The following is a 22045-nucleotide window of genomic DNA, read 5'->3' as shown; positions in this document are numbered from 1 at the left end:
CACGAAAAACGTAATCGACTTCAAGCTTCGAAAACTGAATTCAATTATTTCCCACTTTTACCAGCAAATTTAAAAAAATTGGGTTATTTTTCTCAAAAAATTGCTTGTCTCAAATTGATTCAGAAACTCAAAAAGCTTTGAGGCCATCTCTTTCATTTGAAATTCAAATTTTGAGTTTTTTCAAAAAACCCGCCAATAGTTTTTTTTTACTTTTTGCGTTCGAGGACTCTTTTTATTAATTGTTTGTTGGCTACATTTTATAAGTTGAAATTTTTACTTTCAAAGGCGAAGTACTGAAAATAGAAATTCGAAGGCAATTAGTGCATACCTTATACTAATAAAAAAGACATAAGATTTGAGAGTTTTTAGATAGCTTTTAGTAGCTGTAAATTAATCTTTTTTGAATGTCCGCAAATAAACAATTGAGTTTTTCCAGGAAGCAAGGTAGGCATGCAGAATTCAATAAAAAATTGAATTTCGAAAATTTTACATCGATTTTGATAAATATTGAACTTTAAATATTCGATAGCTTAATTTAAAAGCTTCCTGTTATGAGTCGGTGCAAGTATTTCAGATGCTTATTTAAAACGTGACTTTTAGTTTTTTTTCTAATTAAACGGATTTTGGCTGCATATGTTTGGTTGCATAATCATTTTTTGTAGCTTAGTTGCGAGGCCAAAGAGTTTATGTTCGACAAAATTAGGTATTATGAAATCCTTTTTTAAATCATTTTGAGATTTTGACAATTTTTTTTTCATTTTCGTTGAAATTTAATTTTTCCTCATTAAGCTCTTGACTGATTTTCGAAAAAACGGCACCAATGAGAAACCGGTTGTCATATTGTATGTCTGCCTATTTCCATAGTCTTTGTTAACCTTACTCCACCTTCAAATGCCTTCGAAAGTTTAAAGTCGGGTATGTTTGACTCATTTTTCTGTATTTTTTTCTAAGAGTCTATCATGCTAAGTGTAAGATTAAGATTTCAATGACGAAAGAGCAAGTGAGATACTTACTTTAATAGAAAAAGATTGTGGCCTCAAAAAAGGTCATTTTTGACAGTTTTGTCACTTGTTTGAAATTTTTCCCCATTTCCTCTAAAACTACCCTCTCATATGTTAAAATAAGGATTCAGTCGAAAAAGCAGGTTTTGATAATATTCCTGGCGCAAGGGGCTTGGCTCCATTTTTGCACAGAATTAGTTCAGTTTTCGGTAAGATCAAATTTATTTGACTTTTTGATAGTTTTTTTTGTGGAACCTTTGATACTTTTACCGAAAATTACGCTGGCAAATCTGGCATCAATTTTAGTCGAGATTAAATCTTTCGACATTCGTACATGTTTTAGCGTATATATCATATTCTGGTTAGAAAAAACTAATAGGTTTGGGAAAATCAAATTTTTGAATCTTCGAACGTTTTTTCGGAAATTTATGACTTTTCATAAAATTACATTTTCCTTTTCAATATTAATTGTTCAATTGGAGTAACAGATGTTGGAAATTTTGACCGTAAAAGCTGGTACGCCCTTTTTATCTAGATAAAATCTCTGACGTTCTCAAAAACTACCCTGCCAAATATGAGATTGAGATTTCAGTCGAAAAAACAGGTGGCGAGAAAATTCTAGCGGAATTTTTGATTTCTTTTCGATTTTGTTTTGTTTGGTACTGTTTGTTAAGGCTTATTTTTGTCGGCTTTGCAAGTCTGATGTTTTTAAACTTAAACGGTTTTGGCTTATAATTGATTGCATAATCATTTTCTGTTGCGTAGCTGCGAGGCCCAAAAAGTTTATGTTCGGCAACTTAGGTAATATGAAATCCTCTTTTTTTTAGACTTTGGCAATTTTGAGTCTTCGGCAATTTTTTTCACTTTTCAAATTTTTATCGTTAAGCTCTTGACTGATTTTCAAAAAATTGGCGCCAATGAGACACCGGTTGTCATATTTTATGTCTGCCTTTTTCCATAGTCTTTCTTAACCTTACTCCACCTTCAAATGCCTTCAAAAGTTAAAAGGTAGGGTTTGTTTGACTCATTTTTCTGTATTTTTTTTTCTAAGAGTCTATCATGCTAAGTGTAAGATTAAGATATCAATGACGAAAGAGCAAGTGAGATACTTACTTTAATAGAAAAAGATTGTGGCCTCAAAAAAGGTCATTTTTGACAGTTTTGTCACTTGTTTGAAATTTTTCCCCATTTCCTCTAAAACTACCCTCTCATATGTTAAAATAAGGATTCAGTCGAAAAAGCAGGTTGTGATAATATTCCTCGCGCAAGGGGCTGGGCTCCAATTTTGCACAGAATTAGTTCAGTTTTCGGTAAGATCAAATTTATTTGACTTTTTGATAGTTTTTTTTTTGTGGAAACTTTCATACTTTTACCGAAAATTACGCTGCCAAATCTGACATCAATTTTAGTCGAGATTAAATCTTTCGACATTCGTACCTGCTTTAGCGTATATATCATATTCTGGTAAGAAAAAATTAATAGGTTTGGGGAAATCAAATTTTCGAATCTTCGAACGTTTTTTCGGAAAACTATGACTTTTCATAAAATTACCTTTTCCTTTTCAATATTAATAGTTCAATTGGAGTAACAGATGTTGGAAATTTTGACCGTAAAAGCTGGTAAGCCCTTTTTATCTAGATAAAATCTCTGGCGTTCTCAAAAACTACCCTGCCAAATATGAGATTGAGATTTCAGTCGAAAAAACAGGTGGCGAGAACATTCTAGCGGAATTTTTGATTTCTTTTCGATTTTGTTTTGTTTGGTACTGTTTGTTGAGGCTTATTTTTGTCGGCTTTGCAAGTCTGATGTTTTTAAACTTAAACGGTTTTGGCTTATATTTGATTGCATAATCATTTTCTGTTGCGTAGCTGCGAGGCCCAAAAAGGTTATGTTCGGCAACTTAGGTAATATGAAATCCTGTTTTTTTAGACTTTGGCAATTTTGAGTCTTCGGCTTTTTTTTCCCTTTAAATTTTTTTCGTTAAGCGCTTGACTGATTTTCGCAAAATTGGCACCAATGAAAAACCGGTTGTCATATTTTATGTCTGCCTTTTTCCATAGTCTTTCTTAACCTTACTCCACCTTCAAAAGTTAAAAGGTAGGGTTTGTTTGACTCATTTTTCTGTATTTTTTTCTCAGAGTCTACCATGCCAAGTGTGAGATTTAGATTGCAATGTCAAAAAAAGCAAGTGAGATCCTCTCACGCAGCCACTACATACTCAATTAAATAGAAAAAAGTTGTGGCCTCAAAAAAGGTCATTTTTGACAGTTGTCACTTGTTCGAAATTTTTTCCCATTTTCCTCAGAAACTACCCTTTCATATCTTGAATTAAGGATTAAATTGAAAAAGCAGGTTATGTGAATATTCCTGGCATAAGGGGTTACGCTCCAGTTTTGCAGAGAATAAGTTAAGTTCTCGGTAAGATCAGATTTTTTTTGACTTTTTGGTAGTTTTTTGTGGAAACTTCGATACTTTTACCGAAAGTTACGCTGCCAAATCTGATATCAAGTTCAATCGAAATTAAAGGTTTCGACAATCGTACCTGCATTAGCGAATATGTCCTATTCCTAAAAGAAAAAACTAATCGCTTGGGGAAAATCAAACTTTGAAACTTCGACCGTTTTTCGAAAATTTTTGACTTTTCATAAAATTATCCTTCCATTTCCAATATTAGTAGTTCAATTGAAATAACAAATTTTGCTGTATAAGTTGATACGCCCTTATTTGTTTAGAAAAAAGCTCTCTCCTTCGAAAAAGTTAGTTGGTTTATTTGTCTGAACCTTTTTGGAAACTCTTGTTTTTTTCCTCAAAAAGTTTCCTGCCAAATCTGAGATTGAAAGTTCAATCGAAGAAACAGGTGGCGAGAATTTTCGTGCGGAATTTTCGATTTCTTTTTGAATTAGCGTCTTCCGTTTTTTAATCGCAAGTGTCGAGAAGCTCAGCTTCGCCTCTCTGTTAAGAGTCAACGCACGTAGTTCAGACGCTCAAATAGGTCGTGGTGATTTTTTTTTCAGGAAAAGGCTCTTGTGGAGTTTAATTTGTTTTGCTGTTTCGAGGTTTCAGTTTTAATTATTGTAAGTTCAGTTAATTTTTTTTGTTAAAAGGACAGCAAACTTGCCAATCGAACAGCAAAACGTAAAGGTCACCATAACTGTGATCGTTTTCAAATTTTGAACATGGATTTTAGTTTTCAGAATTACCAGCGGAGTAAACATTTTATCTTTTGTTCGTTCTTGAGTTGAGTTAGTTTTTTATCAAACAAGTGCCAATCAGGTTGTTCTAGAAATAAGAAGAGCTTTAAGATCACATAGTATTTTTTAACATCGAAAAGTGAAATTTGTACAAAAGAGAGGTCAGTACTTTTTTGTCTGTTAACTTGCGTTCATTGAATCTTTTCCAACTGGCTGTCCTTTACACCTTCAAAGGTTTGCATTCAATGGCAATTTACTGAAAGTAGAATTTCGACAGCAGTTAGACTGCAGTGCTAACTGATAAGAAGACATAGGTTTTGAGAGTTTTCAAATATTTTTTAAATGCTCTAAATTGTTCTTTTCCGTATCGATGTTTGAATCTCCGCAAACAAACAGTCGTGTTTTCAAGTAAGCCATTCGAGCATTCATTTAAATTTACATCGATTTTGATAGACCTAGAACTTCTGATTATTTTAAGTAAATTCAATAAATTTTAAACTTTAAATTTCGAATTGAAAAGTTGACTTTAAAAGCTTTTTGATAATAGTCGATACACATAGTTCAGAGGCTTATATTGGTCGTGATGATTTTATTTCATCAGAAAAAGCATTAATGTTTGTTCGCCCTCTAATTTGATTTTTGGTTTCTTTTTAAATGTTCATTTTTTTGTTCAAAGGAAAACAAACTCCCCAATCGAACAGCAAAAGCGTTACGGTCACGAAAACTGTGATCGTTTTCTAGTTCGAACGTGGATTTTAGTTTTTAGATTTACCAGCGAATATAAATTTCGTCTGCTCGAATTATCTCAATTTGAGTTATTTTTATCACAAAAGTGCCAATCAGATTGTTCTAGAATTAAGAAGAGCTTTAATGTCATCTATTTTTTAAATTTCTTTTTAAGCTCAGTTTTTTTCCTGTTTTTAAAAGGAAGACGAACTCCACTGTCGAGCAGAAAAAGTGTAAAAATCACGAAAAAGTTGATCGACTTCTGGTTTCGAAAGTGGAATTTTACTTTGAGGTTTTCGAGCGAAAGAAATTTTTTCAGTGATCTTCTTAATTCTTAATGATCTTCTTAATTCAGTGGTCCCAATTGGGTGTATTTTATTTAAAAAAAGCTGAATTAAAAAGCTCTTAAGAGCAGCTGTTTTTTTCTTTGAAAATCAAACTATGAGATTTTTTCAAAAATAAAGTCAGTGTTTTTTTTGCTTACATGCGTTCGTTGATACTTTTCCAACTGTCTAATGGCTATGATTTATAATTTCAAACTTGCTGCTGCATTTAATCGCGAAAGTTTATGTTCCGCAACTTAGGTAATATGAAATCCTCTTTTTTTTAGACTTTGGCAATTTTGAGTCTTCGGCAATTTTTTTCACTTTTCGGTGAAGCTTAAATTTTTATCGTTAAGCTCTTGACTGATTTTCAAAAAATTGGCACCAATGAAAGACCGGTTGTCATATTGTATGTCTGCCTATTTCCATAGTCTTTGTTAACCTTACTCCACCTTCAAATGCCTTCGAAAGTTTAAAGTCTGGTATGTTTGACTCATTTTTCTGTATTTTTTTCTAAGAGTCTATCATGCTAAGTGTAAGATTAAGATTTCAATGACGAAAGAGCAAGTGAGATACTTGCTTTAATAGAAAAAGATTGTGGCCTCAAAAAAGGTCATTTTTGACAGTTTTGTCACTTGTTTGAAATTTTCCCCATTTCCTCTAAAACTACCCTCTCATATGTTAAAATAAGGATTCAGTCGAAAAAGCAGGTTTTGATAATATTCCTGGCGCAAGGGGCTTGGCTCCAATTTTGCACAGAATTAGTTCAGTTTTCGGTAAGATCAAATTTATTTGACTTTTTGATAGTTTTTTTTGTGGAACCTTTGATACTTTTACCGAAAATTACGCTGGCAAATCTGGCATCAATTTTAGTCGAGATTAAATCTTTCGACATTCGTACATGTTTTAGCGTATATATCATATTCTGGTTAGAAAAAACTAATAGGTTTGGGAAAATCAAATTTTTGAATCTTCGAACGTTTTTTCGGAAATTTATGACTTTTCATAAAATTACATTTTCCTTTTCAATATTAATTGTTCAATTGGAGTAACAGATGTTGGAAATTTTGACCGTAAAAGCTGGTACGCCCTTTTTATCTAGATAAAATCTCTGACGTTCTCAAAAACTACCCTGCCAAATATGAGATTGAGATTTCAGTCGAAAAAACAGGTGGCGAGAACATTCTAGCGGAATTTTTGATTTCTTTTCGAGCTAGCGTCTTCCGTTTTTGTATCGCAAGTGGCGAGAAGCTTAGTTTCGCCTCTGTGGTAAGAATCAATGCACGTAAATAGAATTTCGACATCAATTAGACTGCAGTGCTCACTGATAAGAAGACATAGGTTTTGAGAGTTTTTCAGATAAATTTTAGATGTTCTAAATTGTTCTTTTTTCCGAATCGATGTTTGAGTCTCCGCAAACAAACAGTCGTGTTTTCAAAGTAAGTGATTCGAGCATGCTTTAATTTTACAGCAAATTTGATAGACACAGAATTTTGATAATTTACAGGAAGCTCAATAAATTTTGAACTTTAAGTTTTAAATATAAAGACTGACTTCAAAAGCTTCTTGATAAGAGTCGAAACACGTAGTTCAGACGCTTATATTGGTCGCGATAATGTTTTTTTTTCAGAAAAGGTTTTAAGTTTTGTTCACACTCAAGTTAGATTTTTCGCTGTTTGACTTCTGATTTCTTTTTAAATTCTGCTTATTTTTTTCGTTAAAAGGAAATTAATTCCCCAATCGAACAGAAAAAGCGTAAAGGTCACAAAAACTGTGATCGTTTTCTAGTTCGAACTTTGGTTTTAGTTTTCAGATTTACCAGCGGAATGAAAATTTTATCTACTCCAATTTTCTCAATATGAGTTATTTTTTTATCACAAAAGTGCCAATCAGAATGTTTTGGAATTAAGAAGAGCTTTAAGGTCATCTATTTTTTTTCTTGGAAATTCGAAAAGTGATTTTTTTTATAAAAGACAAGTCAGTACGTTTTTCTGTTAACTTGAGTACATTGACTCTTTTCCGACTTGTTAACTGTTTTATACGTTCAAAGATTTGTTTTTGATTGCAAATTTTTCAAATTAGACTTTCAACAGCAATTAGAGTGCAGTGCTCAGAATAAATAGGATTTGAGAGTTTTCAGATAGTTTTTAGATGCTCTAAATTGTTCTTTTCCAAATCGATGTTTGAATCTCGGAAAATTAAAAGTCTCGTGATTCAACGGAAGCGATTTGGACATGCAGCTAAGTTTACATGAAATCCGATAAATAATGAACTTCAAAAAAATTGAAGTGAATTTGATAAATATCGAACTTAAAATGTTGAATGGGTGGGTGGGTTAACTTAAAAAGCTTTTTGTAAAGAGTCGATGCACGTAGTTCAGACTCTTATATTGGTCGTGATGAGTTTTCGGTTAAGGTTAGTTCATTCTTTTGTTAATTTGAAGGCAACTCCACTATCGAGCAATAGAAGTGTAAGGGTCATGAAAACATAATCGACTTCTAGTTTCGAAAGTGGATTTGAGTTTTCAGATTTCCCAGCGTATAGAAATTTTGATTATTGATCCAGTTTTCTCAAAAATTGCCTACTATAAATTGTTCTAGAATATCACAGATTTTTTGGGGATATATTTTTTTGTTTTCTTGCGTTTACTTTTTCTGTCTTTTCCAACTGTCTGTTGGCTATGTTTAGCTTTCGCAAATTCAAGACCGATAGTTTTTGCTGCTTTGACCAAACAGGACATACCACTTTCATCAGGATTAAAAGCAGCTAGTGTTCGCAGCGAACTAAATGCAGCTCCAATACGCTTGATGGTTTTGTATAAACGCTATATACCAGTTGTTTGATCGGTTAACGTCTCTTAAATGGATTTCCTTTTGTGAAAACCCTCTAATCTTATTAGAAAATGTCTGTGTTCGGTGAAAAGTGTCAAGTAATTATACTGTTCATTGTTTTTCTTTTGTTAACAAAGAAGTAAGGAAAGTTCAGCATCCTTTTTTCACATTGATTTATTTCATCAATTATTTAAAGATTTTATTCAGTTTTTATGGATAATTTGCGCTATTTTCGTTCATTGAGTCAATGGTTATTGCGCAAATCATCTTCCTCTACAATTTCAAAAATGGTACTAGTTTGAAATAACCAGCCAAATAGCTAATTGAGCCAGTTTTCCAGCAGTAAATGAGTTATATGGGTGTTAAAATCATTTCTGAAACAATGCACACTTAGCAAGGCTCGGTCGGTTTTGTTTAGGTCGTTTTCGGATGCTCGTTTCACAGCAACAAACACGAAGCGATCAAATCAATCGGGCACTCCGAAGAACAGTTTCGCGTTCAAAAATCAGCGTCAAATGAGCGAGGCTGCCTCTTTGTTTCTGGAAAGCGAGACGAATCAACAAGCGCTCAGTTCGTGGGATGACGCCACAGACCTCGTACACATCTCACTCGAGACGACTTCGGTAGACAAAGCACAAAGGACTTTCACTGTTGCCGATACGCCACGCGAGACAATCAGCTCGGAATGTGACCTTGAACATACATGATAATACATATTGATTAAGTGTGGAAAAATGACGCAAAATGGCGAAATTCAAGCTGAATTTTTGTACATCTTTTTTGATCTCACATGCGATCAGTTGGTGTTATTCAAACCGGATACTACTTTTTTAAATAACTTGTTTTGCTATAACCAAACGGCAAATAACTTGTTTTGCTAGATGACTTAGTGAGTTTTTTTTTGCAGTTAACGATTAGTGTTTTCACCTCCTACCAGATAGAATTTTAGCTAAATTTTCAAGAATTTCTACTTATTTGACAAGTTAAAAGTTTTTTCGGCTTCAGCTCGCGAGTAATTTTGTCGAATTTTGTCAGGCTTGCTACATTTGACACAGCTTATTTCTTTTTCTTTAGTTGTTTGTCTTTCTCTGTATCGCAAGTGATTTGAAGCTCAGCTTCGTCTATGTGTGTAAATGTGCTTGTGATAAGTGCAGTTTTTAACCAGCTCTGTCAGTTATCAAATTTGAGCGCCCATTTTTGGCTTTTTGAGATACGATTCAGTTTTTCCAAATCTGAGGTACTTTTTCGACGACGTGTAAGTAATTCATTTAATATCAGCTCTACGACCTCCCAGATTGACATAAAGTGCTTGTCATACAAATTTCGTACATGGAAAAATGCTTGTCGTACAATTCCGAAGCATGGAATAATTGTACTAAACTAGCACGATAAGCCTTTTTTCCATTAATCAAATTGTGAGTAGCATTTTTTCCAATTATGGAATTGTATGACTAGTTTTATCCATCATTGGAATTGTGTGACTATCATTTTTCCCAAGACCGTGCATCTTTGATATCTTTGAAAAATCTTAAAGAAAATCTTGGCATGTTTTTGCCAGAGCAATTGGAAGAAATCATAGATTCTTGAAGAAAAAAACCAAGATAGAAAATGTTTTTTTTTTAAGTTTTTGACGATTTGAGAAATAGATGTGCGAATTCACTAATGATTTACCCAAAAATTTTGAAATATTGTCGGCCTTTTTAATGAAGATTAATCTAAAATTTCAGAAAAAAGAGCAAAAGAAAAAGAGCCCCAATTTGATCAAATGCCTCCTAATCACTAAATAAAATCTAGCGACGCAAAAACTTGCAACTGAGCTGACATAGGTTCAGTCAAAACCTTTCAAGTCGAAAAAAGTATTTCGAGAGAAAAAATACAAAAGGGAACAATTAAACCTTTACATCAACGTAAACTCGATTTTTCAAGTAACGGAAATTGAAAACGCTGACCTACCACATTTTTGACAGAAGAACTTGTTTGTCAGAACAAAGCGCTTATTCTTAACAAAAACTACCTTATTAAATTCAAAATAACCTGTAAACTTTTTTATTTCGATGGAAAAAATGCTTATTACAGAATATTCGTAATTAGAAAGTGTATGTTAAGCTTTTTTGCTCGTTTTTTTTCTTGTTTTTGCATATATACATAGATGCATAATAAACTACATACATACATACACACAGGCGCGGATCTAGGAATCTCGAAGGGTGCAGATTTAAAAAAAAAACTTTTTTAAGTCAACCAAATTGAATTTCTGAGCTTTGTAGAAAAACAGGCCGATATAGGCATTTTTATGCACTTTTTGGAAAATTTCGACCGAAAAATTGCGTTTTTTCGACGCGCTCCCCCTCAAAATTAGTATAGATTGGCGCACAAGGCGCCTTTAGAAAAATGATAATTTTTAACATCAGTCAGCCAAAAATGGATATCTCAAAATAGTACAAAGGGGGGACCATTTGGGTCGCCAGGGGGGTTAAATCCCTGAGGGGGGGGGGGGGGGGGGTGGGGTTGAATGCCCCCTCAACCCGCTACTGCATACACATACATACATACAGACATACATAAGCATTTTTGCTCGTTTTTTCAGAAAAAGCTTAATTGTAACAAAACGACCTTATTAGGTTCAAAATACCCTGAAAATTTTTCTAGGACTCTTTTGAAAATTTTAATTTCGATGGAAAAAAGCTATTGGTAAGTTTAGATGAGCTTATTTAGCTAGTTTTTTTTGCCAGAAAAAGTTCATTTCTGACAAAAGTTGTAACATGAGCATTTTTTCCATAGACTCCATGACTGGAGCTGTATGATAAGCATTTTTAGTCAGGCAAAGGAGGTTAACCCGGGCTGTGTAATACACGGATAAATTTTACTTAATGACAAGTTTGGAGTCCCTGTGCAACTAAGCGCACACTTCTTCGTTTTGCTATTAAACCAGGTAATAATTTTTGAGAGGACTTCGCATTTGCTCGCTGGGCGCCAAATCTCCAAAATCTGAAGCGCATTTGAAACTCGTTTTTCAAATACAGTGCTGATTTAAATTATCCGGACGAAATCAACAAAACTTGAATTTTCAAACACGTTTTTCTCAACGTAAGTTAAGATTGGACAAAAAGTAAAGAGAACAAAAGTTGCTTAGAATTTCATCCGAATTAATATGGTGCAATTTTTTCTCCGAAATTCACAACCAAAATTTTAACCCAAAAATTTTGAACCATTCTTGGGGCAAAATTTTGGTTGAGAATTTCGAAGAAGAAATTGCACCGTAATAATTTGGATGAAATTCTAAGCAACTTTTGCTCGGTTTGTCCAATCACTTAACTTCACTTTTTGTCCAATCTTAACCCAAATGGAGAAAAACGCGTTTGAAAATTCAACTTTCGTTCGTTTTGTTCGGAGAAATTTAAATCAGCACTATAATTTTGCTGAAATTAACACAAGTTTCTAATTTGTTCAGCGAAGTTGAGTTGAATGTGTTATCGCAGCACTTACGATTTTAATTGAGTTAAATGTTATCACTAAGAGTTCGCTTTATAATTTGGCCGATGTGAACTTATTTCAAACCTTCAGTTCAGAATACTCGGATTTTTAAGGCAAATAGTGTGATTTGATGTAAATTTATGTTGAATTTGAACATGCATAAATATACTTGTTTTTGCATTTCGATTTTTTCATCTTTCTGCATATAAATGTTGCGAATTTTTCGAATTGGTTCAGGTTTTTGTCTTTGCAAGTAGTATTCAGTTTGGCATTAACAGCAATTTAAAAAATGTCGTTGCTCCTCTTTTGCCGATACTGATATTCTTTGCTGAGAAATGTTCTCAGATATTTTATATGAGTCATACAAATGCCCAATACCCCACGACAATATATCCCAAGAATACCGCGACAAGTATCTTCTTAGTTTTACGCTTGTTGGGAGTGACGGTTTTGAATTGGGATGTTTGGAATGCGGGATATTTTGTCAATGTGGGATAAAGTGTTAATGAACGAATTGATTTATCGCTTATTTAGGTCGTGTGCAATATTTTTTTTGGAAACGTTCAAAAATTGGTGCGAGCCAACTTCCCATTGAATCAAATTAAGAAGATCATCGCTCACTTGGTTACTAGTATTTTTTAACCAATCTCAATTTAGTTTTTTGCTTGAAGTTTATTTAAATTTGCCATTAAATTGGGGGGAGGGGGGAGAAGGTGTGGTGATCTTTCTTTCTTTTGGTTAGTTTAGGAGTGAAATTTTGTTCACATGGGCCAAAGTTTGTTCAGCTTTTTTTAAATTTATTTGGGCGATTTTCTTGAGCTCATTAGCGCTTTACCAACTATTATGGCTAAATTTTTATTATATTTACATTTATGTTGCTGCATTTAAATGGCCAATGTTCGAAGACTGAGTTCTGAAAAGCTTAGTGTTAATCATCAGATCCTGTAGATGTGATTTTATTTGAATTAATTTGATACAAAAGATCAGCTTGTCTCTGTTATGTAGATTAGATTACTACTAATTTTATACTTCCCTATTTGGTATTTGATAAATGAATTGAAGTTTGTTCAAAAAGTGCTGATCAATTTTTGATGACATTGTTCATTCAACCGTGAGTAATTCGTCTTTTTTTCGCTTCCTGTCCGTTGATTGTTAAGCCATCGGTGTGAGAAATTTTTTAGAATTAGGAAATTGCCTGTAAATTTTGGCCGAAAGTCATTTCCGTTAAAATAGTTTTTTTTCATCAGGAATTGAAGTTTTGTAGTTGCCTCAAAATAAGCCGACCCCTCGCCTTATTTAATTGGTAGAGCGAAAGATTTTTGCCTTAATGTATTTTTCATCTCTGAAATGTTTTCTGCTTTCAAGTCATCTCTTGCTTACAAAAACCGGAAGTAGTCAACTGCTCATGAAGTGAGAGCTCTGTAAAGCTTAGCTCTCAACTGGTCATTTAGTTTTCGAAAAGGTATAAATTTGCAAGAATCTGAAGTGAAAATATGCCAAATAAACGGATCAGAATTAAGAGACTCAAGAAAGGTTATTGTGTAAGAGATAATCTAAAGCTAGTAAGAGATATTGAAAATGTTTCTAGATCTGCGACAAAACAAAGAAACATGAAATTTTTAGACGAAGGATGAATCTATGTTTTATTGAAAATATTTTGTTTAATTAATTATAATTTCAAATATCATATAATGTTTTGAAAGCCAGATTCCAAAAGATTTATTCGACTAATTTTTCGTACACCGCCAAAAAATACTTTTTTGCTATTAATTGACAATCATCTTAATAATCATTGGATAAAATGTCTAAATAGATTTGGCTAGTTTTTCAAAAAGATGACTTACTTCTTTTTTTCTTTCAACATCTTGTAATGCAATGTTTTTATTGTTTCGCAAGTGTTGCGAAGCTCCGCTTCGCCTGTGTTAGAGTTGAAAAGCAGCTTCTAATCTGTGAAAAACACAAATTTTGGGTACAATAAAATGATATTTTGCTAGTGTTTCAGATCTTTTTTTACCCTTTTAGTCACTATTGTGATGTGTATTAGGCTAACGAGTTGCAATGCAAATTTTTAAACAATTGCTTCAAAAAATTTTTGACTAGATATTGGTTAGTTTTGACGTGAAATGAGAATTAAAGCATCTCTGAACAGGAAAGCCAAAGTAATTATCTGAGATTATCTGCATGAGATTTCTATCTTGCTGAAAGTTTTTGTTTCTTCGTTGTGTTCATGATCTTCAATTATCTTCCTCAGTTGTTTGCCATGATGGTGGTTGAGCTATCATGAGCAGCTGAGTAGTAGTTTAAAAATTTGCGTAGAAACTAACGGGTTGCTTTTATTTCTAAGTATCAGTGAACGAAATGACTACACATTTTAGGTCGTGTAGGTTCTTTTCAGGAAAAGCTCGACAATTTGATTTTTTTTTCGGCTTCACTTTTGAGTTCGTTTTTAGTTAGTTTGATAATTATTTGCTCATAGGAAAATAAGTTAGACTTCCGATTACGAATTTGTAAGACTTTTTAAAAAGAATAAAATTTAATGTTTTTTTTTTTCAAAATTTTTAAAGTGAATTTTTTTTGAATCGTTTTAATTTGCCTGTATTTAAGGTACTAAAGTTGAGGTAACATTAAAAACAGCCAAAAGAGACAAAATAAATTTTGTTTTTTTTTCAATCTTTTTCAATTGTCTGTCTTAATGTTTCTCAAGTTTGAGCTAAAATCGAAAACAGTAAATAGAGAAATAGTAAATTTGAGAAAAACTATGTTATCTTGAAATCTAAAACTATTTGAAGGCCATATTTCAGCTTAAGGTTCCAGCATGAACCTTAATTGCTAGTCAATATATTCAATCCTTCAATATATGTCATAATAAATTAGCACTTTTACGATTAAAAATTGTATTATAGAAGGCCATTGCAAAACAGGCTTTAAATCATCTTTTCCATTTTGTTTTATTAAATTTTGCTACTTGACAAAAAAGTCTAATCCAATAAAGTTACTGACAAACGGGTGCGTAATGCATGTGAGTCTGCTAGAGAATAACTGGTTTGTTCAAAACCGGATTATCCAAAACCCAATGTTTTCAGTGTGCTCGTTGCAACAATTGATATATAATGCAGCTGCTCAAATAGAAGCAAGACTGCTCTTATCAGGGCGAAGCCCTGAAAGTTCCGACTGCCTTTTAAAGTCTGTGGAGCAGTAATAACATGAAAAAATTAAAATTAATACAAAAACGATTTTTTAATTTGAGATAGATTTTTTTGAAAATCATTCCACCTCACGTAATATAAGGTACAAAGTTATTGGGTTAATTGTCCCAAATTGGCCAAAATGGCTATCTTTAAACCCCCATAACCCTGCCAAAAATGATTGCAGGTAAAATATTTTTTCAAATTCAACTTAAAATAACAATACTTTTTGAATGATATAAAAAAGTTCCGTCAAAAATGAGTAGTTAAGAAGTCGAAATTCAAAATAAAAAACACCCCGAGCACAAATATTCCGTTACTTTCGTTACGTAATTCGGAACAACAATAAAGGAAATCCGCCATTTTTTTTCAGAATCCGATCAAAGCTGGGGCAAGCTAAAATGGAAAGTCTGCGTGCCACCAAATAATTGAAATTCAAATTAAAGTCAGAAAATAAAAGCGTTAATATCACTGTCTAAAATGGAAAACAATAGTTTCCTATTAACACTGTTCTTTTTCTACAAGTGTTACTAAAAACCGGTCTTGTTTTGTTCTTTTTTTTGTCAGCAGACAATATAGCCTATTTCAATCTACCTTATGCCTTTTCTCTGTCGAGTAAAGCTAATAGAACAAATACGGTGGCTTTAAAAAGTTCCATTCGACGTACCAAAATAATCGAATCTGTAAAATATGTAATTTTGTAATTTCAAAATTATAATCGCTGCAAACCTGTTGAGCCTGAGTCTAGTTGCTATCGGGTGAGTCTAGTTGCGTGAAAAGGTCATCGATGATTGGCAAAACTGCAGAATTCTTCTAGATTGCTGCTAGCTTCTTGATTGCCTAAAATATATCATAGCGGATAATCAGGGAGCGGAGAAAGAAATACCATTTTAAAAAATTGTTTTTTTTTTATAAATTAGGTTAAAAAAGTATGCCAAAACCTTTTATTTTTTTGTTATTTTGCCCTAAAAACAGCAACTTTTTTTAAAAATGAATAATAAACAGTATCATAAAACATCTGCCAAATCTCGTTCATGCGCGGATAAAGTCCTCAAATTTTGAAATATTTCTGCATTTCGATGCAAAAACTGCGTAATTGTCTGGCAATACATCTGAAAAACGTGCAAAATTGATGGTTTATGCGTTTATAAGGCCAAAAAATTTTCAGTACTTCCGAACGAAAATTTGCATTTTTTTTGCTCCTTGGTGACAATGATCGCTTGTTGTTCGTTCATGGATGAGAACTATAGATTGTCATTTTTAAAAACTTCCCTTTATTGTTTCGACCATTGAAAATGGCGAGGAACTTTGTATTCGGGTGTTGTAGTTTTTTTCTTTCTCCACACAAAGTCATGGACCATAAATAATCATTAGACTGGGTTGAGTGATGTATCATATTAAGCGCTTTCAGCCGTGATGCGGACAGCATTGAAAAATGTATCGATTTTTGAGAAAAATTGGTTTAAAGTTTTTGGTTTGTCCGTTTTCGAGCCAATAATGCGCGCGAGCAGTCTTACTTTAATTGCTTTAAAGCTTACAATAGCTGAATTGAAAACGTAAAAAGTTAGTTTTACTCGAGAAACCTTAGTTTACTTTGAGTATTTTAGCGCCTTTTTGTAATCAAAGTTTTCAAAACGTCAAAAAACTGCAAAAAAAAACTTGAAAAAATAACGAACATTTTTTTTGTAAGTTTATTCGTGTTTTTTTTTGTCATTTTTCTGCAAAACTTGTTTTTACATTGCTTATTTTAATATCGCTGTCGATTATACTTAAATCTAGTTTTTTGTACAGCTCCTTTTATCACACCACGCCGAAAAAACGACACTAATTTGAAAAAAAAACTGTGTTTTTTAAAGACTATGGTCGGAACATTTTGTGCCACCGGCTATCCATGTTTCTTTTTGATTTTTGTTCACTTCAAACTTGTATTCAACTTTAGCTTTTTCATTTTAATCGACAGCTTTTTCTGTTACTGTTTGCTCTACTCGCTCCAAGTTGGATTAAGAAGCAAAAATTTTTATGCGCTTTTTCTCGACAAAACTTTTTTGATTTAATTTTGTTTTTCCAATCGAGTCATGACTGAAGGGGCTTGAACTCTGTTATCGCTCGACTCCATCTGAAGTTTATTTTTGATACCTTATTTTGCGTGGAAATAAATTCCGAAATTAACCAAAAAAAATTGAACGAGAAAAGATTTCACGTTTTTATTTGGCTATTTTACACATGCGAGCTAGCGAGCGTAGTGTTAAATTACGAATCGACTTTTTTCTAACCCAACTCGTTTTCTGAATAGTATTGGTAAATTAGTAGGTTTTGTTCCTTCTGCTTTAGTGGCCGCTAGTTTTTTGATACTTTGAATCTCCAGGTTGGCTGTTCGACTTCAGAACATGGCAAAAGTTTAATTTCAAGGTTTATTTTAATCTTTATTTTCCGTGTTTTAATTTTTTTTGCCATTTTCGACTACCTTTTGCTGTTTTCTTCCTTGTATTGGCGAAATACAGCCTCGCCTCTGCATAAATTACTTTTTGGATTAGAGCTAAGATGAGAAGTTAATATGGAATTTTCAGTTTGCTCATGGAATCAGCTGGCAGCTCTGGCGCTGTCTCGGGCGGTCGACTTCGGAAGTCACGCAGACCTAGTTGTCCCCGAAGACCAGTGCGGCTCTGGTATCCTCTGCACCCACTAATTCACTCACGAACTTACCCTGTTAATCATCGCCAAAATGAGATAGCGCCTAGAACTGGGTATCGAGTACCGGCCGGGTTTCTCAACAACTACGAGAAAATATCCTCAACTGCTTGTTTACTGAATCGTTCACCAATTAAAAGGTTACAAGCTTCTATAAGAAGATATTATCTAGCTGAGGTAGTTTTGTTAAACTACCCAAACTTGACATTTCTGCTTTTATCAAAGTTTAATCGTAATGGGGGCTTCAGTCTGCTTTTCTTTGAAATCAGTTAGAATCAAAAGATAAATTTTCCGTGATTAACGTTTTGTAGATTCGAGGTATATAACAACAAATAACTACCAGCTGTTTAAAAAGTGAAGGACCATTGATTTCATTTCAGAAAGAGATAACAGTGGGAAATCTCTCATTTTTCTTTCTAAGAGTCATTGAGTTTGAAAATAATGTGTCGAGTCATTCTTCTTCTTTTGAGTTTTCAATTACGTTATTTGCCATGTTTTGTATCCAACTTCATGTTTCAATCAAAAGTAACAAAGTGCGCACGTTTAGAAATGAAAAGCCACGAATGACTCGAGCAATCAACATTAAGAAATGTTAAGTTCATTAACAGAGTTCAAGTTAAAAATGGATGACGCAAGTTGGTCTGCGTTTTTTTAAACCGTCAACGCGCAATTTGCTGATCAAGCAGCACAATGTTCCGTCCGATCACAGTATTTCAATTATATCGGAAACAGCGAAAAATTTATTTAAAGATAATCGAAAAAAGAAAGAACTTTATAATACCACTTTTGATACGCAACGAGCCTTTGTCGAGGTACTTGAACTTGGACAAAAAAGCGAACCTGCTGTATAGTTCCCTCCAGTCATTTCGTTGCGTGGTCGGAATAAAATCAGGCTTAGGATTGTCTAGAGCGATGCCTTGCCTCAATGTTTGAGATTTTTCTGTTTAGGAAATTAGATTTGGCAATGATAGCAGAGGAGCCGAATGAGGCGGAGAAAGAAAAAAACGACAAAAATGAGCGACAGAAAACTCCTCCGAGTGATGTTCCTCCGCGAATGGATAAATATGACAGATTGAATTCTTCGTCCACTTTAAAGCAGTGTTTCTTTCCCTGGCCCAAACAACTAGACCAAGTATCTCTTTTGAAGCCCGTGTCTTTTGTGTTTGTTCACGTTGATGAAAATGTGGCGACTGCTATTATGAGAATTGGCCCCGAATGTGAAAAGGGTAGCACGGTATCTTTCATATTAGTTCGATCTTTGTACAATTCAGCTCTTTCTCATTTATACAACCCCTCCCCCAGTCTGTTAACAAAAACATCGTCCTCAGTCACGTTAATTTTACAATTTGGGAGGACAACATTTTGCGGTGGTGGTTATTTTTCAGATTTCCCAGCAAAATTTTCCCATGGATTCAGTTTTCTCAAATTTGGTTAATTTTATCGAAAAGGGTTTATAAAAAATTGTTTTAGAAAATCAAAGAGCTATAAGGAAGCCATCTATATTTCTCTTTGAAATTCGAAAGTTCAGATTTTTTCAAAAAACAAGTCAGTATTTTTTTCTGTTTACTTGCGTTCATTGGCTCTTTTCCAGCTGTCTGTTGGCAATGTTTTTGAGATATAAAATAATTTGAAGCTTTTTATCAAGACTATTTTTATAGAGCTCTGCGGAAAACTTTCAAATTGCCTCTCCGTCAAATTTTTCGACTTTTTTCAGCTCCCTCCATTTGCTTTTTGCTGAAATCGTTTTTCCTAAAGACTTTTCATTATGATTTTTGATGTTATCACTCTAAAAAAATCAGCGTGAGTGTTTTGAATATTTTTTCTACATGCCAAGTGCTCTAAACTATTTAAAGATAATTTTGTTTTTCTATGAAGGGATAGAAAACAATAAAATAGCCAGATATTTAGATGAGTTAAAAAGTCTATATCCGCGTCTGATTCCAGTGCCAGCACGTTTTAGGTTTTTTGCGCTTGTTTTGCCATTCATTTGAGGTGCTCGTGTGCGACTGAGACTAAAACATAATGCCCTTGTAGGAACTGTCTTCGGTTGATGCTCAAATGAAGATGATTTGTACGTTGCTCAATGGAAAGTGCCTTCTCACAATTGGAAGCAAACTCGTGCTGGTTGAAAAAGGAACTCAATTTGTAATTGGGCCTAGGCAAATTTATGCTATCAGAAACATTACTATGAAGAGAATTGATTTCAATGTAACAGTGCTAAAACTAATTTGAGAATTTGAATAGTAGGTTAAATTCAAATGAATAAAATGCCAATGAAAATGTACAAATTGATCTGAAATTGTTGAATTAATTATTGAGTTTTTTAAAATAAATTGTTGCTTGCAATTTGAAATTTGACTTATATTTTCTTCGTTGAGTTAGGTGCTACGCTTTTTAGGAAATTGCACTTCGACTTTTTGGAGAGCTGTGTGATTAAGTTTTTGAAGAAAATTGTTATGAAAATAAATGATTATGGTTACTTTCAATTTATAACCGTCAAAATGGTTTAATCTTTTGTTTTTGAATCCGGCAATCGGATAATCTTGTGTAAACATTTTTTTGTTCCTATAAAGATTTCCAATTTTCTCCTGAAAATTTTTCATTTTTTTGTGTTTGTCTGAAGTTCCCCTTCTATTACTTTTCTACCACTGCCGTTTCAGGCTGATCTGCCGTAACAAAACTGTAAGGCGCGTTTGTCGCCAATATATGCTAATGTTGAGCAGCAACCTGCCAAAAGTGCTTGAAAACAGTATTCTCCGAATAAATTACATGCTGGTCTCAAAATTTACCTAAAAATTATTACTTTGGGGTTTCGGAAGTGCTCGAAAAAAAGGCAAGAAAAACAGTTACCGTTCAAAACACTTCAGCGCACGCCACTAAGTGAAAGTGCGATAAGAAATCACGCATTCGTTTTGTGATAAGATGAGTAACTATGAAGTCGCTGGCAATAAGCCTGAGTCCTAAAATCTATGCAGTTGTCTTGTCAAAAGCCCTTTTTATTTTAATCGTATTTTGTTATTTTTTCAAATTTTCATTAATCTTTTTTGTTGGCAGGCTACCAAAGAGAGCTTGCGAGCGTAGTTTGGCACCGCTAGGCAAATTTTCCCCCCACTTTTTTTAATTACAATTCACACATTCTTGTGCAAAGTCTATGCGTTCAATAAACAGCATGTGCTTGCTATGTCTGCATAAAATGAAGGAATGCGTGAAATTAGACGAAGCCAAAAATCTATTAAGCTTTGCAAACTCGATAAAGTTGAAACTGCTAAAGTCAAAGTTTCTAATTCAAACTAATTCAAAGTTTGTAATTCAAACTTCGAAAGTTCGTGCTGCTAAAAAATAAAAAATTTTCGATGCTTCTGAAAATGTCAAAGTTGGTCGAAGTAAAAAACTAAGTCAAGGAATGAAGTTGGCAAAAACGAAGTTTCTTGAATGCTTTAATTCCATGACTAATTTTTTTGCTTCAAGCTACAAACTTTTTCTCCGTTATCACTTTTATCTAATTATGGACATTCACATTTTCCTTCATTCTATGCAGATATACCAAGCAGATGCTGTTAAATTAATGCAACGGAAAAAAGGACTGACGGTACCAAACTGCGCTCGTAAGATCTCTTTGGTAGCTTTAACGATACTTTGAGACCTGAGAAAAATTTTCAAACTAGTAAATGAACTGTCTGGTGAAAATCTGAAAAACGGCTTTTCTGAAAAAACTTTGAAGAGGTACAAGCCTCTTTTACGAAGGTTAACACCTGGAAAAAATATGAAAATTCTGGCATAACATTGAGAGAAATTTTGGTCATCTTTGCAATTACGAAGTTTTACTATTATAACCAATATTTCAATATAGCCATGTTGCGTTACTAAGCTGCTTTGGCTTTCGAGTTTTTAGTCGTTTTTTCTCGATAGACAATCCTTGAAGTGAAGTGTAGAAATTCAGAATGAGATTCTTTTCAAAGAATTTCAGTGGAGCCAAGCTCGTTGCGTCCAAAAATTGAGTGATGATTTGAAGATCTGTTGAAGTTAGTTAACAATTTTCTGTTCAGTGCTTTTTGAGCCAATTTGTAGATAGCATGAAATTTTTATATTTTAATAGGTCATGTTTTCCATTCTTGTTGAAATATTTTTGAGAAAACAAACTCGGCTTCTTAATAGAACAGAATATCAAGAGTGAAAACGTTTTGTTGTCGAAAACTTTTGGGCTAGCGAACTAGAACCAATTTTTCAGCCTTGCTGATCGACTAAATGAAATTTATGTTTTTAGCCATTCAAAGTTGATCTTTTGCGGAGTTCAATTTTAAGGAGCAATTCAAACTTATATTTGTTTTTTAATTCTCAGAAATATGCTGACAGATCAGTTTACTTAGCGAAAAAAAATACTGAGAAAAAAGTGTGTTTCTCGTCTTCGTTAGTGTAAAAAAAAGTTTTGAAAGAACCGCAAGTTTTAAGTAAAATTCATGTATATCGTTCAATTTTTAAGCGCAGCGAAATTGATTGAAAAACTGAGTTTTTTCATATTACTTATCTTTTTGACATTAACCGTATACTGTTTTTTAAGCTGTCTGTGCGATGCGACGAGTTTTTTTTTCTATTAGTATCACAACCTGCAATTATATTTAATTTTTA

At 33.3% G+C, this 22045-nt stretch overlaps 2 protein-coding genes across 3 annotated transcripts in view; both read left to right on the top strand.

The window, feature by feature from the left end:
* LOC134845450 (uncharacterized) overlaps positions 1-8887 on the top strand; it is an 80617-nt gene extending 71730 nt beyond the window's left edge. For both annotated transcript variants that reach the window (XM_063862337.1, XM_063862336.1), the window contains one exon: positions 8491-8887. In XM_063862337.1, the coding sequence (XP_063718407.1) occupies positions 8491-8779 (289 nt within the window). In that variant the 3' untranslated portion in view covers positions 8780-8887. The remainder of the gene's footprint in view (positions 1-8490) is intronic.
* An 8415-nt stretch (positions 8888-17302) lies between these two features.
* On the top strand, positions 17303-19732 carry LOC134846091 (uncharacterized). The gene is made up of 3 exons (XM_063863299.1): positions 17303-17559; positions 18368-18645; positions 19454-19732. The coding sequence occupies exons 1-3, from the start codon at positions 17306-17308 to the stop codon at positions 19468-19470; spliced, it is 549 nt and encodes a 182-aa protein (XP_063719369.1). The 5' UTR covers positions 17303-17305; the 3' UTR covers positions 19471-19732.
* Positions 19733-22045: the final 2313 nt, after the last annotated feature.

Source organism: Symsagittifera roscoffensis, chromosome 5 (assembly GCF_963678635.1).
Source record: "Symsagittifera roscoffensis chromosome 5, txSymRosc1.1, whole genome shotgun sequence".
Lineage (NCBI taxonomy): Eukaryota > Metazoa > Xenacoelomorpha > Acoela > Convolutidae > Symsagittifera > Symsagittifera roscoffensis.
Note: the sequence above shows the minus strand (reverse complement) of the source record. Positions and strands in the feature narration are given on the sequence as shown.

Bases quoted from the DNA above. Each gene is read 5' to 3' on its own strand.
- LOC134846091 (XM_063863299.1), top strand. From the start codon at position 17,306: ATGGAATCAGCTGGCAGCTCTGGCGCTGTCTCGGGCGGTCGACTTCGG. The intron at 17,560-18,367 runs GTTACAAGCTTC...TTTTCTGTTTAG, and splicing joins AATCGTTCACCAATTAAAAG to GAAATTAGATTTGGCAATGA.